This window comes from Pagrus pagrus (genome assembly GCF_965226575.1).
Source record: "Pagrus pagrus genome assembly, chromosome: 5".
Taxonomy (NCBI): domain Eukaryota; kingdom Metazoa; phylum Chordata; class Actinopteri; order Spariformes; family Sparidae; genus Pagrus; species Pagrus pagrus.
Window position 1 is genome coordinate 22,287,766 of NC_140189.1, and position 15,975 is coordinate 22,303,740.

A 15,975-nucleotide genomic window follows, 5' to 3' on the forward strand; every position below is an offset into this window, starting at 1 on the left:
GTGGCTATAGACTGGTTTGTGAATATAGTCCTGTGGTTGGTATTCACAAAACTTCTAAGAACTGGTTGTGAGAATGGTGCCAAAGTTAAACTTCATGACTTAAAAATCTTGTGAAAAGTAGCTTAAAGTAACTTTCTGTATAATTCAAGTGTGATTTCTAAGTGCTGACTGTAGTTGCACCCAAAATCTGTGTATTCAACATGACTAGGTGTGAACTATCTGCCTTCAAATTCAAAAGGTGACACTGATTTCTGTACGTAACATTCCTTATATTTAAACGTTGTTTTACCTGAACAGTAATTGTCAAACTCTTGAAGAGGTGTTCATTAATTTGTGGTGTACATGAGGACCATTTTCAAATTCTCCAGTTCCCACAGTAACCCAGTGATCCATTAGTTTTGTTTTTCAACGAGGGCCATTCCCCACTAGATTATTTGCAGCACTTAGATTCACTAAAACAGTTGTATTTCTACAGTTTCAGTTTGTAACAGGTCGACCAGTAAACTCGTTACCACGTCCGAGTGCAAAGTGAGAAATCAGTGTGTTCTGCTGAATCATCATTCAATTTCATGACATCTACTGACACACATGCATGTAAGTGAGCAAGACGGAGAAAGCAAAGAGAGAAATTATATTTAATTTTTTTCTAATATTTGTTAAATATGTTTTTTCTTTATACTTATATTTTTGATTTTTAGTGTTTTTTCATTATAGAGCTGCTTTTATCTCGTATCATTGAACTCATAAGTTGTGTTTCTTTTTTTCTTACATTCTGAGTTATAATACATTATAAACCTAATGCAGTACAACCATTTGTGAGTGAACACTCAATTGAGACAGAGATTTAATACGCCAACAGGTTATGTCGATCGTCCAACTTTTGTGTTTACATGTTGATGTGAAGCTCTGATTGTTCATCCTGTGACTTTGATGACAAAGCCTCCTTCAGCATCTGATGTGTCCATAATGATAAAACACACACCACCTGTATAGTCACATTGAGTCAGGTACTGCCCCGAATCACCCTGTCGGTCAGGAAATGACACAGACCTACTAACAAAGTAGATTGTCTGAATGGGCCTGAGCACATAACCTGCAGATGCTGACTGATTGTGAGTAGGCCTCTGACCTATTTGTGAAATCCTCTTACATCAAAATCTTGGGATCTTAGGACTGGCCGATATTTTCAGGAGTTTCTCCTGAGTTGAGCTTCTTGACAATTCAATATTGCATGAGATGTATTTCTTGCATTGACAGGTCTGAACCACAAGGTAACACTGTTGGTATAGGACAGTCTCAGAAAAGGAACAGATAACAATGACTCAATGCTTTCTTGATTATGTCTTTTATTATAAAAAACTGGAATGAACAAAATGCAGGAAAAACTTGGTTCACAACACATAAATGTATTTACAAAAGTCAAAGGAAAAAAAACGGAGATATACTGTAAGTGCACAAAAGTATAAATAGAAGATAAATACAGAAAAAGCTTATTCATTTCACATCTGCTTTCTTTTAAGGTGTTTTTGTTGCAGTAAGAAGTCATCTGAGCTTCTCACTGATTGAAGGAGTTACAGAGAGAGTCAGAAACGAGCTGTGCTGCTGCTGCCGGAGGTGGAGCTGAACGTAGCTGGTGTGGCTGTAGAGGCTTTCTGTCTGTTCCTAGAAGTGACAATAAAACAGGAAGGACACACATTAGACACATTACAACAGTGTAAAGAGGGCATCATGTCACTCATTACTGTTATCTCTGATCAATATTTACTGAAGGATTAACATCAGTAGTGTTTGCTGAAGATGGGTTTTGTAAATATACTCACATGATGTTAGCCACGAGCCTCTGCACTACTTTCATCTTGGGGTTCAGGCAATAACGATAGCCTTTGTTGGTGGTGACACTGTTGAAATAGAAAGTAGAGGTGAGATGAGGGGAAAAAAACACCAACATAATCATCTCTTGATTCAGATTCTTGATGTCGTATATGTGCAGGTCATTGTTGCTTTATCATTTTTGCATATTCCCACAATATTAAAGAATTTATCTTACACAATCTCCACTCTGTTACAGAAGACGGTTGCTGGGTAGATCTGGACGTCCTTAACGTCAGAGGTATTTAACTTACTAACACGTGAGCACAGACACTGCTGTCCCGATCCAGGTACTTTAGAGAAATACAAGGGGAAAAAAAAAACAATGTGATTAAAATCAGTGCTACCAAAACATATTGAACATATCAAAAATACATTTTTCCTTCTTTTACTTTTGTTGCCTGTCAACAGTAAGTAGTATAGTAAGTATAAAAAGTATAAGAACTTACGTTGGGCTTGAGAGATGCAGACAACGACAGCCAGGAGAAGAAACACTTTCATGATGCTGGTGGACATTGTTGAGTTCCTCTGTAGTCAAGATGACACTGGTGCTAGAATAAGAAATCTTGGTACGTGTGGTAAAGATGATAGATAGAGGCTGTAATAATTGCAGCTGAGAGATTAGCTACCAAGCAAAATCTGTTGACAGAAGAACTGTGATGGGTAGAGGCAGAGGGTCGTCTTAAATAGTCTGTGTTGACACTTACATCATCCTTCCTGTATTCAAGGGAATTTTTCTGAGGCTGGAAAGTGAAACTCAAAAACCACAAGAAAAAAAAAGCACCCACTCTTCCCACTGTCTCCTCTCCCACTCACCCTGGTTATACTAATGATTTAACCTGATTTTAGATTTAATAAAGATAACAGTATATTGAGATATTATGTATTGAAATAAGAAGATAAAAACAGTAGTGTAACTAGTGCGAGCTGTAAACCTCCATGTATAATTAAACATTTACATCGAACTTGTACTAACACTGTTCATGCCTGGACATTTCGCACACTTTATTTACTTCAGTACAATGAAGAACAAAGATCCAAAGGCAATTACACACTAATGAAAACATTATTATTAATATTACAGTGTATTCAGTTTCTGTCAATACTATATTCAATTTGTGCTCCCAAATCCTATGCATTGGACCTTTTTGCAATATTAACACAAAGATCACGTCATATCTTCCTGTTGAGCGAAGTTGAGTTGATTGCATATTACTGTGGGGTTCATAAGATTATCTCAGCAAAGCAAACAACAAACAATCTCATATACAACAAAACAATCGAGACAATTAAATCAACTGAACTGAGCATGTGCTTTGGTGATCAAATACTCTAATAACAATAAATGATCATACCATGATAAAAGAAGATACAATTGACAGTGTGGGCCGGTGATCTTTGGCACATTAGATTCGAAACGTATACTGTGTGCACTGGTGGTTAACACCTTCAGCATCTAAATGGTATGTGCAAGAGCTCGGAAAAAACATGATTTCATTTCTTTCCATCATGGTTGCGTGGTCGTCACACTGACATTTGTGGTATGAAAAAAAAAATCAATATTAACAGCTTCATCTGATTCACTTCCTCTTCATGTTCTGTATATGTTATATGTATTAACACCGCCAACACAAAGACATTTTCCTCCATTCACATTCCACATACTGCACATACTTTCTGAGTCTATACAAGTATGGGTATACTGTGTATGCATATAATTATATGTATGACTATCTACGTATTGTTTTGTTTAATTTTGTTCAATTTATTTCTATTCTTATGTACAACACATACATATGCTCTATATATGTGTAGCATAAGGTGGCTACAAATAACCTTTCACAGTGCAACCCTTTGTTGAAACTGTCAATAAAGTGAAATTTGATACCTTGATAGATCTGATATGATATGCTCATGTTTTTTCTATGTTTATAGAAAATGCACGGTTTCATCAGAAAGCCCGGTCTAAATGTCAGTTTCAGTTTTAAGTCCTCTTTCACTTTTGCTAAACAGAGCAAAGATCCCATTACACTGTTTTTTCCTTCTCTTTTTTCATGTCCTTCTCTTTTCTTCTGTATTTTAGCCACAAGAAGGGAAAGGTTCAAAAGGAGCTGAGGAGTGTGAGAATCCTTCCTGTAATATGATAGCCATTTATAATAACAAATTAGGGAACACTTGACCATTAAAAAAAATGGGGGATACATGAGCATTCAAAAAAAAATATGGGACCCCAAAGGCAAAGGAGTGTGCCTGCTATATGCCATATGCCTTAAAAGGCAGGTTTGTGTCCTGCATGAGAAAAAAGAGTAAATAACGTAGTCATTCTGAGAGTTTCGTTTTTACTTGCCCAGGTTTTGAGATATGTATCAGTTTGAGGTGAAACCGCAGAGACTGATATCTAAAACCGAGGCAAGTAAAACCAAAACGGGAGTTTTGAACATAGGGCATGTGTTAAACCACCAGAAGTAGATGTGAAAATCTTATCTGTTCTCATCTTTGAAAGGGTTTTGTGAGCATGTTGCAACATATAATCCCGAGATACTTTTCACTGTCTTCGTAACAGAGCTTTGTGTGATTCTTGAGAAATCTGTCAAAACCAAGTTGAGCTAATTTAAGACATGGAGGTCTTCCCTGACAGTCAAGAGCAGTGAAAGGGACTTTCACGTATTTCTGACCAAACAGCAGAAGTCAGGCGGTCAGCAAAAGTGACTTCTCTAAAACCATCTCAAAAGACAGCCGAGCTTTTAACACAAATCAAATCTTGTAGAAAACCATGAGTCATATCATGAGTACTGGTTGACTTAACAGGGGATTTAGTGATCACACATTGGTTTGCCGTTGGCACAGTGTACTGCTCCAACCTCTGCTGAACTTTCATCTTGAGAGACAGACTGCACTTAGCAAGCTTGAATATTTTATATTTCCCTGCTGTTAATATTTCATGGGTTTTACTTATTGGGGAGTATGAAGTGCACCAGCTCTCATCGGTAAAGTGCAGCTTGTTCCTTCACGCACTCTGACACACACAGAGACAAAAGGAAGTGACTCTGAAGTCGAGCTATTAGTGGCAGTCCACATTATGACCAGCGTGGTTCATGGAGAATTGTGGCTTTTCATAGTTGCCCTTTCGGCTGTGTAGAGGGTGAATGTTGGTTGTGGCATGCTAGGGGATTGCCAACCATAACTATCTTTAATAATTCATGTTCCCTTTTCATGAAGCAGTGCTCTTCATCAAGTCAATAACCACAAAGTGCGACCCTGTGTAGGAATGAACCGACAGGAACTAACAACGTCAGCAGTCTCTTCCTCTGCAGACTTTGGGTGTTTGGCTGATGTGGTTGCACTTCTCATTTTATTTTAAAAGTCATTTACAAGTAGCAGGAAAGTTATGATGAAATACAAAGTGATCAGAGATGTGAGAAAGAGAAAACACAAAATCAATGGTGGAAGTACTGAGGTCCTTTTGTTGAGTAACAGTACTAATTCAACAATGCTAAAGTACTCCATTATAAGTAAAAGTCCTGCACTCAATTAACACATAAAACAATTATTAACAGTAAAAGTACATGTACTGCAGGCCCCTGCCAGTTGTTGTGAGTAGCATTTTACTGCTTTAGCTGCTCGAGTTAGTTCAAAGGGGAGTTCCAGTATTTTTAAACCTTGGCCTGATATTTACATGTTTCGGTGTTTAAATGATTCATACTAAAAAAAAATTAGGATCCTTTTGGTAACCAGAAACACAAATCTGGCTCAAGTTGAGGTCTTGCTCTGGAATCATGCACGAGGTGAGTTGTTACAAGAAGAGAGAAGAGTTTAGAGTTTGTCTCGATGAGCTGCCAGCAAGAATTCATTTCCAAAGTCATGGCTCATTATTTAATTGATTTTGAGAATCTAATTGTACAACAATGGTACACAACTAATGGTAACAATCTACAATGTTGTGTGACTTCTCATTTTCTCTGACTTCAGCCCTGTTTCACACTGTCTCCTGTAAGTTGATTTTTGTGGGTAACCCCATGTGCTTTACACGCTACACTGAGCCCCAGGCTGAGGGAGCTGTTAGCCCCAGGCTAACAAAGCGTTCACACTGGCACAAATTTCAAAAATGGGCTAACCTTCGCCCTGTTGGGCTGAATCCTGACTTTAAGACCTTGTTATTTAAATGAAACCAAGTTACAAATAAAATTTAAGTATACTTCTCAACTTGTGGCGTTTGTTCACGCATAAACAGCTCTGCATTGCAGGGGGCCCACTGCCTCAGGCTGTTGTACAAAGAGCGGATGTTGCTGAGTTTGTGGTGAAGGTCATACGGGTGCACGTCAGTTTCATCTGAAGACTGTTCCTTTGTGTGGTTCCTACGTGTGGTTGATTCCATCCACAGCATAGTTGAAATGATCCATCCCATACTATTCAGCTTTAATTTCTTTTTCATGATAGCTAAAGTTAAGAATGATGTTTTACAAATACATGTGATTAAATAGGGTGTTTAAAGCCTCAAAGGCAGAGCAGTAACAACAACATTCAAGATTGAGACCGTTGATTTAGTTTGCATAAAGACAGATTGTTCTCAGATAATCTTATATAATTAAACTAAATATGTGAAAATGTCTCAATACTGTCTTGGCGTCACCTGTCTTGACATATTCGTAAAAATAGGTCTCAGCTTTGACTGAGGTGTGATGAGGTAAGTGTGAAAAGAAAGGCGATTCGACGGCATGAGAATCTTCGAAAGTCTCCAGCCCCCAAAATACTTTGAAGGCGGTTTTCGCTTACTGGAACCAGCAATGGTGGTGTACGTTTCCTCCCTTCGTTCCGACGTTTCCTCTCGTTTATCTCCACGTCGTATCCTCCATGTCAGGGTTCACTACAGCTTTGTTGTAGTTACCAACACAACTGTTTGTATTGACAATGTACCAGAAAAAAAAGCTGACCAAAGAAAACAATGGTTTGATTGAGGAAAATGGTGACATCGCCACAATAAAGTCACACAAATCAAAGAAAAACACATCAGAAAAAAAAAAAGAAAATCGGACAGTTGGGAAACAAGCAAACAACTCCGCCACATTATCTTTATTTAATGGTAAAATCAAAAGTAAGAACCCAAAATGTTGGTAATAATCCCCCAGAAAACTCTTTGTTTGACAAATTTGAACCTGGAAGTGCAAAACCAGGTGATTCAAAATGATCTCCTACCTGCAGTCCACAACTATCCACAGCAGAGTTCAGCATGGACTTCATCATTCATGTTGATGTAAATGTATTGTTTATGTTTACATTCATTACCTGTAAAATAATTTCACTTTTTTACTGTGCTGGTATACAATTATGCACTAGTTTGAGGTTTGTTTTTGGACTTACAGTTTGTTTTTTGTTATTTTTATATATCTGCCTCGAATATTTCTCCCTTTACCCCACTCTAATGGAGATGGATGACATTTGTCAATAGTGCTCATAGGACAGGAAATCTACAATTGAAACAGGAACAACCTCAGCATCATTTCCTTGTAACTCTGGCTAATCCTCAGAAAAACATTGTCAACAGTTTTCAATCAGCAGTCTATCTCCGTAGGAATTTCCACAGTGTTGTCAGATGCTTAAAATAACCTAAAAACCGAGCGTGTCAAAAACAAGCACTATTAGTGGACGTATTTCTGACGGTCGGAAGTGCCCCACAGGGTTAGACTGGAGCCATTGCAGCTGATCTACTGGACTGATTCCAATACATTTGATGAAGTATGAATTCACCAGAATTTCGCTTTAATAACCACAAACAAATCTTGATTCACTCTCACTGTACTGTATTCCACAGTATTGTTTCAGTTCCCTTCAACAGGAAGGACATCTCTACATTATTACTTTTCAATATCATATGTAATATTGCTTTCTCAATATGCAATTTTTGTTTTCAATATTGTGCAGTATTACTTTGCCACCTTTTTTTACTACACTTATCTTCTTTATTTTGGTGTTATTCACTCCTTAAACACTTTCTGTTGCTGGAGTTTCTATGTTAAAAAAAGTAATTTATTACACTATTGTTTTTATTCCATTGCTATTAATTCTAAGCGATCTCCATAACAGGTGAAATAAAATTGATAAAGTTCTATTTTATCTTATCTTTTTGGGGTGTTGGGAGGGACAAGACACTATATCAAATGTATGTATGAATGGATCGATACCTACAAGGTTTTTTTTAAAATGGTAATTTAGATACATCAACACTTTTCAATAAAATGTGTTGATGGTTGCTTATGTAAAGTGGTAAGTGACCAAATGCTTCCCTCTAGTGTTTACAATTCAATACTACATCTGAAGGTTGCTTTGTTTTGTTGATGTGTGTTTACTGGCTAAACCTGCTCGGATGAAAACAATTCTCATTACTGTAACCTGTATTTGTTCTGTCTAAGTCTAATTTCTGAATCTTCTGCTCTTTGTAATATTGAAACGTAATCATATGAATCAATCCTCAATAGTCAGATCATTATTATATCATTTTTTTGTTATTTAGACCACCAGCACAACAGATGACCTGCAGTCCTGCATGTTTAGGTTCAGCGGTGTCATCTCCGCTCAGCCTGTGTTTCTCCACTCTCGTGTTTACCAGAGCAGGATCCCACGACAGTTACCATAGAAACTCCAGCACCAGCAGAGGCGGAAGAGTGGAGTTCATTTTCCAAGGATTTACACATGCTAGAAAACAACGATGATGGCGCGAAGAAAAATCAGGCTGTTTGGTTGAAGTATCAAAAGAATGTTTAATTGACTCATAATCAGTTCACAAAACACTCGAAGGTAAAAAAAGATTTTGCAGATTTGTCTAGTTTTTATGATTTTGTATGATCACCAGCATACATCAAGCATAGGTAGTAAATAATTACATTTATATAACATTACAGACAGACAATCGTGGCAGTATTTAGTTGCCTCTGTGTGTTTTTAAATGTGTATTTAATCATATATTATATATATCTGCATAATACACATCTACATAGCTCCTAACGTCAGTGTCTCATGCACTGACGGAAAAAGATTACTTTATTGAGGGATGTCTTCTGTCACAATCTCAGTCCATCTATATCTCAGCGATGGTGGGCAGCATGCAGGCTCGCGTACGTGCCTCCCTCCAGGCTGACCTGCAGTCAGAGATCCACTGGGAGATGAGGGATTGCTTGACGACTGGCTTCTGTCTCTCCCCCTCTGCTCCTCTGTCTGCCGGCTTCCCTCTCCTGCTGTGTTTTGGGGAGATGTTTGGAATAGAGGTGCTAGTGCTGGAGTGCAACTCAGGGCAGCTGCTCTTGCGTTGGCGAGAGAGGTCAGGACTTGAAGCGTGGGGGATGCTGTGAGCTCTGGCACGAGCCTGGCCCTCCCATATGCTCCCATGCTGCCTTGTAAACCTTCCCTCGCCAAATGCCCTCCTCACACCTCCTGGGAGGTTGTCCTGGTGTCCATACAGATACTCCAGGGGGTCAGAGTTGCCAAATGTGAGCTCACCATCCAGTTCTTTCCCCTGTCCCAGCTGCATATCAATGGCATGCTCCTCCTCTGTGGGGTCGAACTCCAAGGTGCTTGACGGAGTCCCACTGAGCCGTGACAGCCGCAGCCTCTGGTGCACAGCATCCAGCTGCCGTGTGTGGCTGTTGTAGAAGGACACATCCCTGGTGGGGAAGGTGGGGTGGGCGAGGTGGCAGATGGAGAGGAGGTAGTCCTCGGAGGAGACAGCCTGGTCGTGGCCGGCAAAGTGGAGTGTGTTGGCCTCATTTAAATCCCTCACCGTCTCCTCTGTGCCCTCTCTGATTGTGGGCAGCAGGAGTCTTCTCTTGGACAGCAGTCTGGACCGCGGCCGCATGGCTGAGAGGAGGACAAGAAGAAAAGAGGTGGTGTTAAGAGCCAAAATGTCTGGGAACATACAGAGAGGGTAGACTAAAAGCCTGAGGAAAGCCTTTTTCTATTTGTTTTTGCTTCAGTTTTACAGTAAAGGTTTTTCTTGCAGTTGCTAGATGTGGAAGGAACAGTGGCTGATGGTATTAGTGCTAGAATTGAAAGGATGATGTCATTTGACCAGGCATAATAAAAAGAAAAAAAACATTTGGAAGCTGTTTGTTTGCAGCCCTTCATGCAAATACCTCATCTGACCAATGTGTTTTTCCCATGACATAATTTTGCTTAGACATTGATCACATGATAAACAACTGAAGCGTTTCAAAACACAACAGTCTATTTTTGCCCCCTGACTGTATGAATCCAATTTAATTCACACTCTCTCCTCCTCCCGACTCTCCTCTCCCCCATTTCAGACACCATCCCCTGCTTACTTTGGAGTGGCAGTGCAAACAGCCCAAAATACAAACAATCCCAGCAAGGAGTAGCAAGAGTCAACATAAATAGACGACTATTTCAAATGCCACCTCAGTCATGTAGAGCCACAGAATGTGTCAGCTTATGTTTGCTTATATAACCCCATATTGTTATAACCCTGAGTTTAGCCCACAATGTATTTTCGTCTCGACCTCCGTGCCAAAAATAGTGCAAGGCAAACCAAAATGCCAGCCTCTCCCAGTTTCTTCCAAGGTGTAACCATTGCTAAATTTAGACCACACCTTTGGTATACAGTGGCTAAAAATGGTTCCACGGCAGCAGCTCTGTGCTCTAACACAGAATAGGCACCCTGTGTATTTTCACCTCATGCATTTTCAATTCTTATGCAAGCTTTTATTCTTATACACTTACCTTCGTCTTTGTCGAGTCCAGTTGGTCTTTCCTTCTTTTCTCTGCTCTTGCAGTCTCAAAGATCACTCTGCAGCCTGTTCGCAGCAAAATGTGTTATTAAACTGTGATGCTGTGTCTCCAGCCAGTGATGCTGCTTCTCCTTGAGCGCGCTCCAACTGTCTCTGACCAGAGGCAGCGGTAGAATGCAGATTTATCTTCTCCTCACATCCCTCCTCCCTCCCCCCCCCCCCTCTCTCTCTCTCTCCCTAGCTTACTTTTGGTTTGCCCTCCTTCCCTGGTTCTAAAAATAGACTCACCATCCATTTCCTCAGCCCCAGCACTGTCACTGGCCAACTGTATTGATGGAGAGAGAAAAACAGAGGCAGAGAAAGAGGGAACAGAAGGAGAAAGAGAGACAGAAGAAACAAAACACAAAGGCTGGAAATTAGATGGTTTATTTTTGCTTCATTTTTTCAAGACGTGCTATTTCTAAAAATGGCTGACTGTAAGTGAACACAGTCAGTAATTTTGGGAAATCTACCAAAATAAATTATGCTTTGTGACGATAAAGCTACATATCACAGCTTGAGCTACTGTAAACATATCTGACCTCACTAGTGTGAAGCATGTAATGTGCATCAAATGTGAGAGCTTTGCACATGCTGCTGCTGCTGCTGTGTTTGTGTGTGTCCACAACACATAGCTGCATAGCTGAGATCACAAGACCACTGACCTCAGGAAACTTCTGCAATCTCCCTCTCTGCCATTAACTATACCTTTAAAATCTTATGCCTTTATACGACAACTGTTCTTTATTATCTAAATGTGTTTCATTACTAAGACATTGGGATGGGCCCTACAGACTGCAGTTCATTTAAATTGATACTTGAGGGTTACTTTATTGCTTAAAACGTTTATTTACTGACGTGAGCATGCTAACCAGTTAGCCGAGACCATGCCAGTCCAAAGCCCCTGTGCCAGCTGTAAACTCCGAGCTCCCAGTCCAGACTGCTAGCTGCTCGGCTAACTGAGCTACCTAGCTAATGGCAGCTACAATTTGCATCAGTTCCGGTTACTCTGTTGATATGCTGACCCTTGTTTGTTTTGAATGTGAATTCTTAAGGCGGCCGATTCATGCATATTGCTTCTTTAAAAATGTCCCCAGATTGAGTCCCAGAAATTTCTGGTATGTGTGACCTCGAGCAAAGACCATGTTGGCTGAATTTCTGTGTAAGGATGCATTTTGAAGCAGTAGATTTAAAAAAAAAAACCCCCACATATTTTGGACCCACATGAGCATTTCAGCTTGTATTAAACTGGACAATTTGAAGACGAACCTAGTTCTGAGAATTTAGGACAGACATAAAGAGACAGTCAACATGACATAAAGAGCTTTGCTTAAGCCCAAATATTTGACAGTAAAAATGGGCCAGCAGGTGCTTTGATGGAGCCAAAGCATTTTTTAAATGTTCTCCCACTCAGATTTTGATTTGAAACTAAACAGACTTCCTTTTCCTTTTCAAAAGGTTGTTTCTCTGACACTCAATGCGCACGTTGTTTTGAGGGCATGTGACATTTGAGTGAATTGAGGCTTCTGACCACTGTGGTAATTCAATCATGGGACTGTGAACAAAAGCATAATATTTGAAATGATTCATTTCACAGAGGTTAATTTAAAAATATGATCTCTGAAGAACACGTGCAGAAAAAAAAAACATTTTTGCTAAAAAAATTAAGTGTGAAACTTTTTCAGATAAATATTAGTCTAGTGAGAGAACATATACTGCTTAAATATCTCTTGAGGCAATTTTGTAGTACGTAAACAGTTGTTAAAACACATTGTGCTTCAAATACAGTATATAGATATCCTTGGTAACAATAATATTTTCCAAAAGTAAAAGGACATCTAAAAATGTATTTCAATAATTTTATGATTCGACACATTCATTATCAATGTTTTACAAGGTGAATATCTTTATGCAGGATCGTAGGACATGAACGTTCCACATCAGACCCTTCACTCAACAAGCTGCCCTGTGTCTGGGGAAAAACGGCTTTCAGTCTTCTGGAGTGTTTGCATGCGAGTGTGTGTGTGTGTGTGTGTGTGTGTGTGTGTGTGTGTTTGTGGTTGTCGGGGGCAGCATGAACTCGGATGAGTCAGATGAGTCACATCTTCTTTGCATCCAACCTATAAAAAGATGCCTGGCTTTTTACGGATCTCTAATGGAGTAGTCACAAGGAACTAAATTTGCCTCAAAGACACACACAGACACCCCCCCACACACATGCACACAATGTCACGTGCTGTCGTTCAGTTGTACTCTTAACAGACTCTTGGGCACCACACTGACTGCATTCATCAATCTGCATTCTGCTAATGACAAACACCAGGCACAACATGAGACCACCAGGCTGCAGTACTACAGAAAAAATGCAGGATGTAAATTTATGTAGGCTTTATGTAAGCTCTGTCTGTGTTTACACGGCAATAGCTCTCTTGTCAGCAGGCATATCAAGATTGGGCTGTGGCTTTCGGCTGAACACGAGCCCAGAGCTAACACTGATGCGTGTGTATGTGGTTTGTGCACTGTAAAAAGTAAAATTAGCCACTATGAAGTCATATTCTTGGACAACAGCATTCAAATTGATGAGGATATTTGCTTGTGGCAACTATCAATGATTTACTGCAACAACTAGATTTGAGAGATTGCGGATATATGGCAGGGAAACTTTCCAAAAATAAATAAATATTTAAATAAATAGACCTCGTACACACTTGATTTTGTTTGTCGTGTTGTTGTACCTGGCTGATACGCTTTCATCTTGACACAAGAATAAGCTTTTTAACGTAACCTGCATGACGTGTGACAATACACTTGACTTGGGGCATTAGCCTTCATAGTCACTTAGCTGTGGTACACACTTGTACAGTTGTACTGTTAGGCCAATGAGCTGGGTGGTTTGGAAAAAATTTCAAAAATGTAAAAAAAACTCCCCTTCATTCTATCTCTTCTGTTTTTGCAAACATTAAAGCATCATTATGTAAGTATTTTTACCTTAAAATGCAGTTTTGTTTGTAGTTAGCACCTATATTACGTCTGACAAATTGTTATAGACCTGAGATTTGTATTTATGATAGTTGTGTTCCACTCAGAAACTGTGGGGGGTCTCAAATCGCCCAAACTGCCAATTTCTACATAATGTTAAAGAAGAAAAAATAAAACGAAAAACTCAACAGATACGGTTTTCTGCACTGACTTTACACACAAACAGGCATTTTTCACAGCAGACATTTTGACTTGTGGGAGCAGGAAGAGCGCAAATGTTACTTAACAATGGCTCTGTTATGTTCAAGTTCTGTTCAATGTGCTTGCTCTGTCATGGCAATTAGCCATGACAGTGTGACAGGGGCCATGACCCTAAACTGAAGGAAGCACCACTCATGCAACCCTCATGAACTGTATTATTCATACCTGTGACATGTCAAAATGTCTTCTGTGAAAAAGACCTGCTGCTCTGTATCAGCTCTGTGATAAACATTTAATACAATCAGATGTTCTTCAAGCAAAGGGCCAGCAGTAGGGTAAAAATGAAAAAACAAACAAAAAAAAAACAACAACCCCTGACTGTCCAGTTTATATAACGGAGGGCCATGGTGTCGTTTGGCAGTCAGGATTCAGAGGAACTCTGATTATGATTTATGGAAATGGTTTAATGAATCATGGGTAAATCAGGTTATTCCATGATATAATAAAGGATTCCTTTCATGTTGTCAACTAATACCATTCTAGGTTAGCTGGACAGTCATGTTTTTTTCATTTTTAGAAAATGTGTTCTTTTATCCTAACTTAAAACTGAATGTAGTAAGATTTTGAGCAGCTTATCCCAGTGTTTGGCGTGGTATTTCCACAATACTATACATTTAGAGTGAAAATGCATAAAAATGGATCATTTCAGAGAAGGAATATAAGTACACAAAAGGGCCAAAGGAGGGTTCATGTTGTCATCCACCTATGGGCTCAAAAATAATTAGATTGATACAGGAGGATGCTTGTGTTTTATGGCTGATAAAAGCTTTAGTGTGTAGAGAGAGGTGGACACTTGGAGTTGAAGGATGGATAAATGGAAAGCTCCTGATTGTTGAGCCTGGCTATTGATTTTTATCACTCAGCTTCCATCTGCCAGAGGGATTCTGAGAAATGCTCATATGGCCTTCCTCAGAAAGGCAGAGAGGAGAGTTGTTCGGAAATATCTTTTGGGAAAAAAAATTAATCAAAGTGGATGGAGATGTTATAATATAATGCAGTTACAGTTAATTGAATTGTAATTTATCTGGATTCATGATGCGTTTAACATTATGCAATCCATTGCAACAAAACTGCAAATAATCGCCTAGAAAAGCAACAGAATTGGATCAGCACATCCATTGGATCCATTAGACCTTTCACGTGTTATTATCCTTTTTTTATCGGCCACTTGTGTGAGTATGAATGTGAAGTTAAAAGGGTAATTCATCCAAAATGAGTCAGGAGAAACTCATAAACTTTTTCTCACTAAGAGGACAGCAGTTACATCACTCACGGAGAAGTAAACAAGACCAACATGATTTCATAAGCGCATTTATCTCACAAGACCAGAAAAGAAAAAAAAAAGGAAACACAACGATGAGGCTGACGTGATACTGTATCAGTGGGAAATTAAGTGTTTTAATTATGATTGTTTAGAATGATACCACACTTCCGAACAACTCTCCTATCTGCCTCCACGTTTTGTTTGTCTCTCAGGGGGGGAAGCTGGTAACTGACAGTTAGCATCACACTGTATCTCATGCAGTTCTAATATGCTGCACAGCATTCCCAACAAGAAGTTATAAGTAATCTAATATTCTGATGGCAGTCACGCTGTTTAGAGGTATTGACAGACACAGTGGAAAGTTAAATGGCTGTAAGAGTGGTGTGGACAGTTCACAAGTCGGCCAGTTGTGGCCAGCTTTGGAAAACCACCAAAAGAGAAAAAAGAAACCAAAAAAACAACTAATGGCTAATGAAAGATGTAAACACTTAGGGGCAATCTCAAGTACTGCATATCTAGGGACTGAAAAAAATACCCTTTCTCATCAGTGTGTTACAGATAAAAATATGTTGTAGTTGTTTTTACTGCCAAATTTCTGCTCATAACAATCGGCTGTTCTGGGGCTTATTTTGTGCTAAAGGGTCAGTCCACAAAAAAATGTTTTCCCTGTTACACCAAGGATATCTAGCCATGCACTTCTTTCTTTAATTATACATGCTTTTTCAACAATCTCCCACCCCAGTGCAACACAGATTAATTGAATCATTCAATGCTCAAAGTTAAGAAAAACTACAGTGAAACAAGTCAAAATCAATATGTAAATGCTTT

At 39.2% G+C, this 15,975-nt stretch overlaps 2 protein-coding genes across 2 annotated transcripts; both read right to left on the reverse strand.

Moving 5' to 3' along the window:
• Positions 1-1,329: 1,329 nt before the first annotated feature.
• Positions 1,330-2,895, reverse strand: LOC311257182 (C-X-C motif chemokine 2-like). Its single transcript, XM_084352656.1, has 4 exons — positions 2,319-2,895; positions 2,048-2,162; positions 1,821-1,898; positions 1,330-1,662 (listed from the first exon to the last, which is right to left on the reverse strand). The coding sequence occupies exons 1-4, from the start codon at positions 2,383-2,385 to the stop codon at positions 1,584-1,586; spliced, it is 339 nt and encodes a 112-aa protein (XP_084208782.1). The 5' UTR covers positions 2,386-2,895; the 3' UTR covers positions 1,330-1,583.
• Positions 2,896-8,610: 5,715 nt separating this feature from the next.
• On the reverse strand, positions 8,611-10,778 carry LOC311256999 (uncharacterized protein). The gene is made up of 2 exons (XM_084352430.1): positions 10,597-10,778; positions 8,611-9,717 (listed from the first exon to the last, which is right to left on the reverse strand). The coding sequence occupies exon 2, from the start codon at positions 9,713-9,715 to the stop codon at positions 8,942-8,944; it is 774 nt and encodes a 257-aa protein (XP_084208556.1). The 5' UTR covers positions 9,716-9,717; positions 10,597-10,778; the 3' UTR covers positions 8,611-8,941.
• Positions 10,779-15,975: the final 5,197 nt, after the last annotated feature.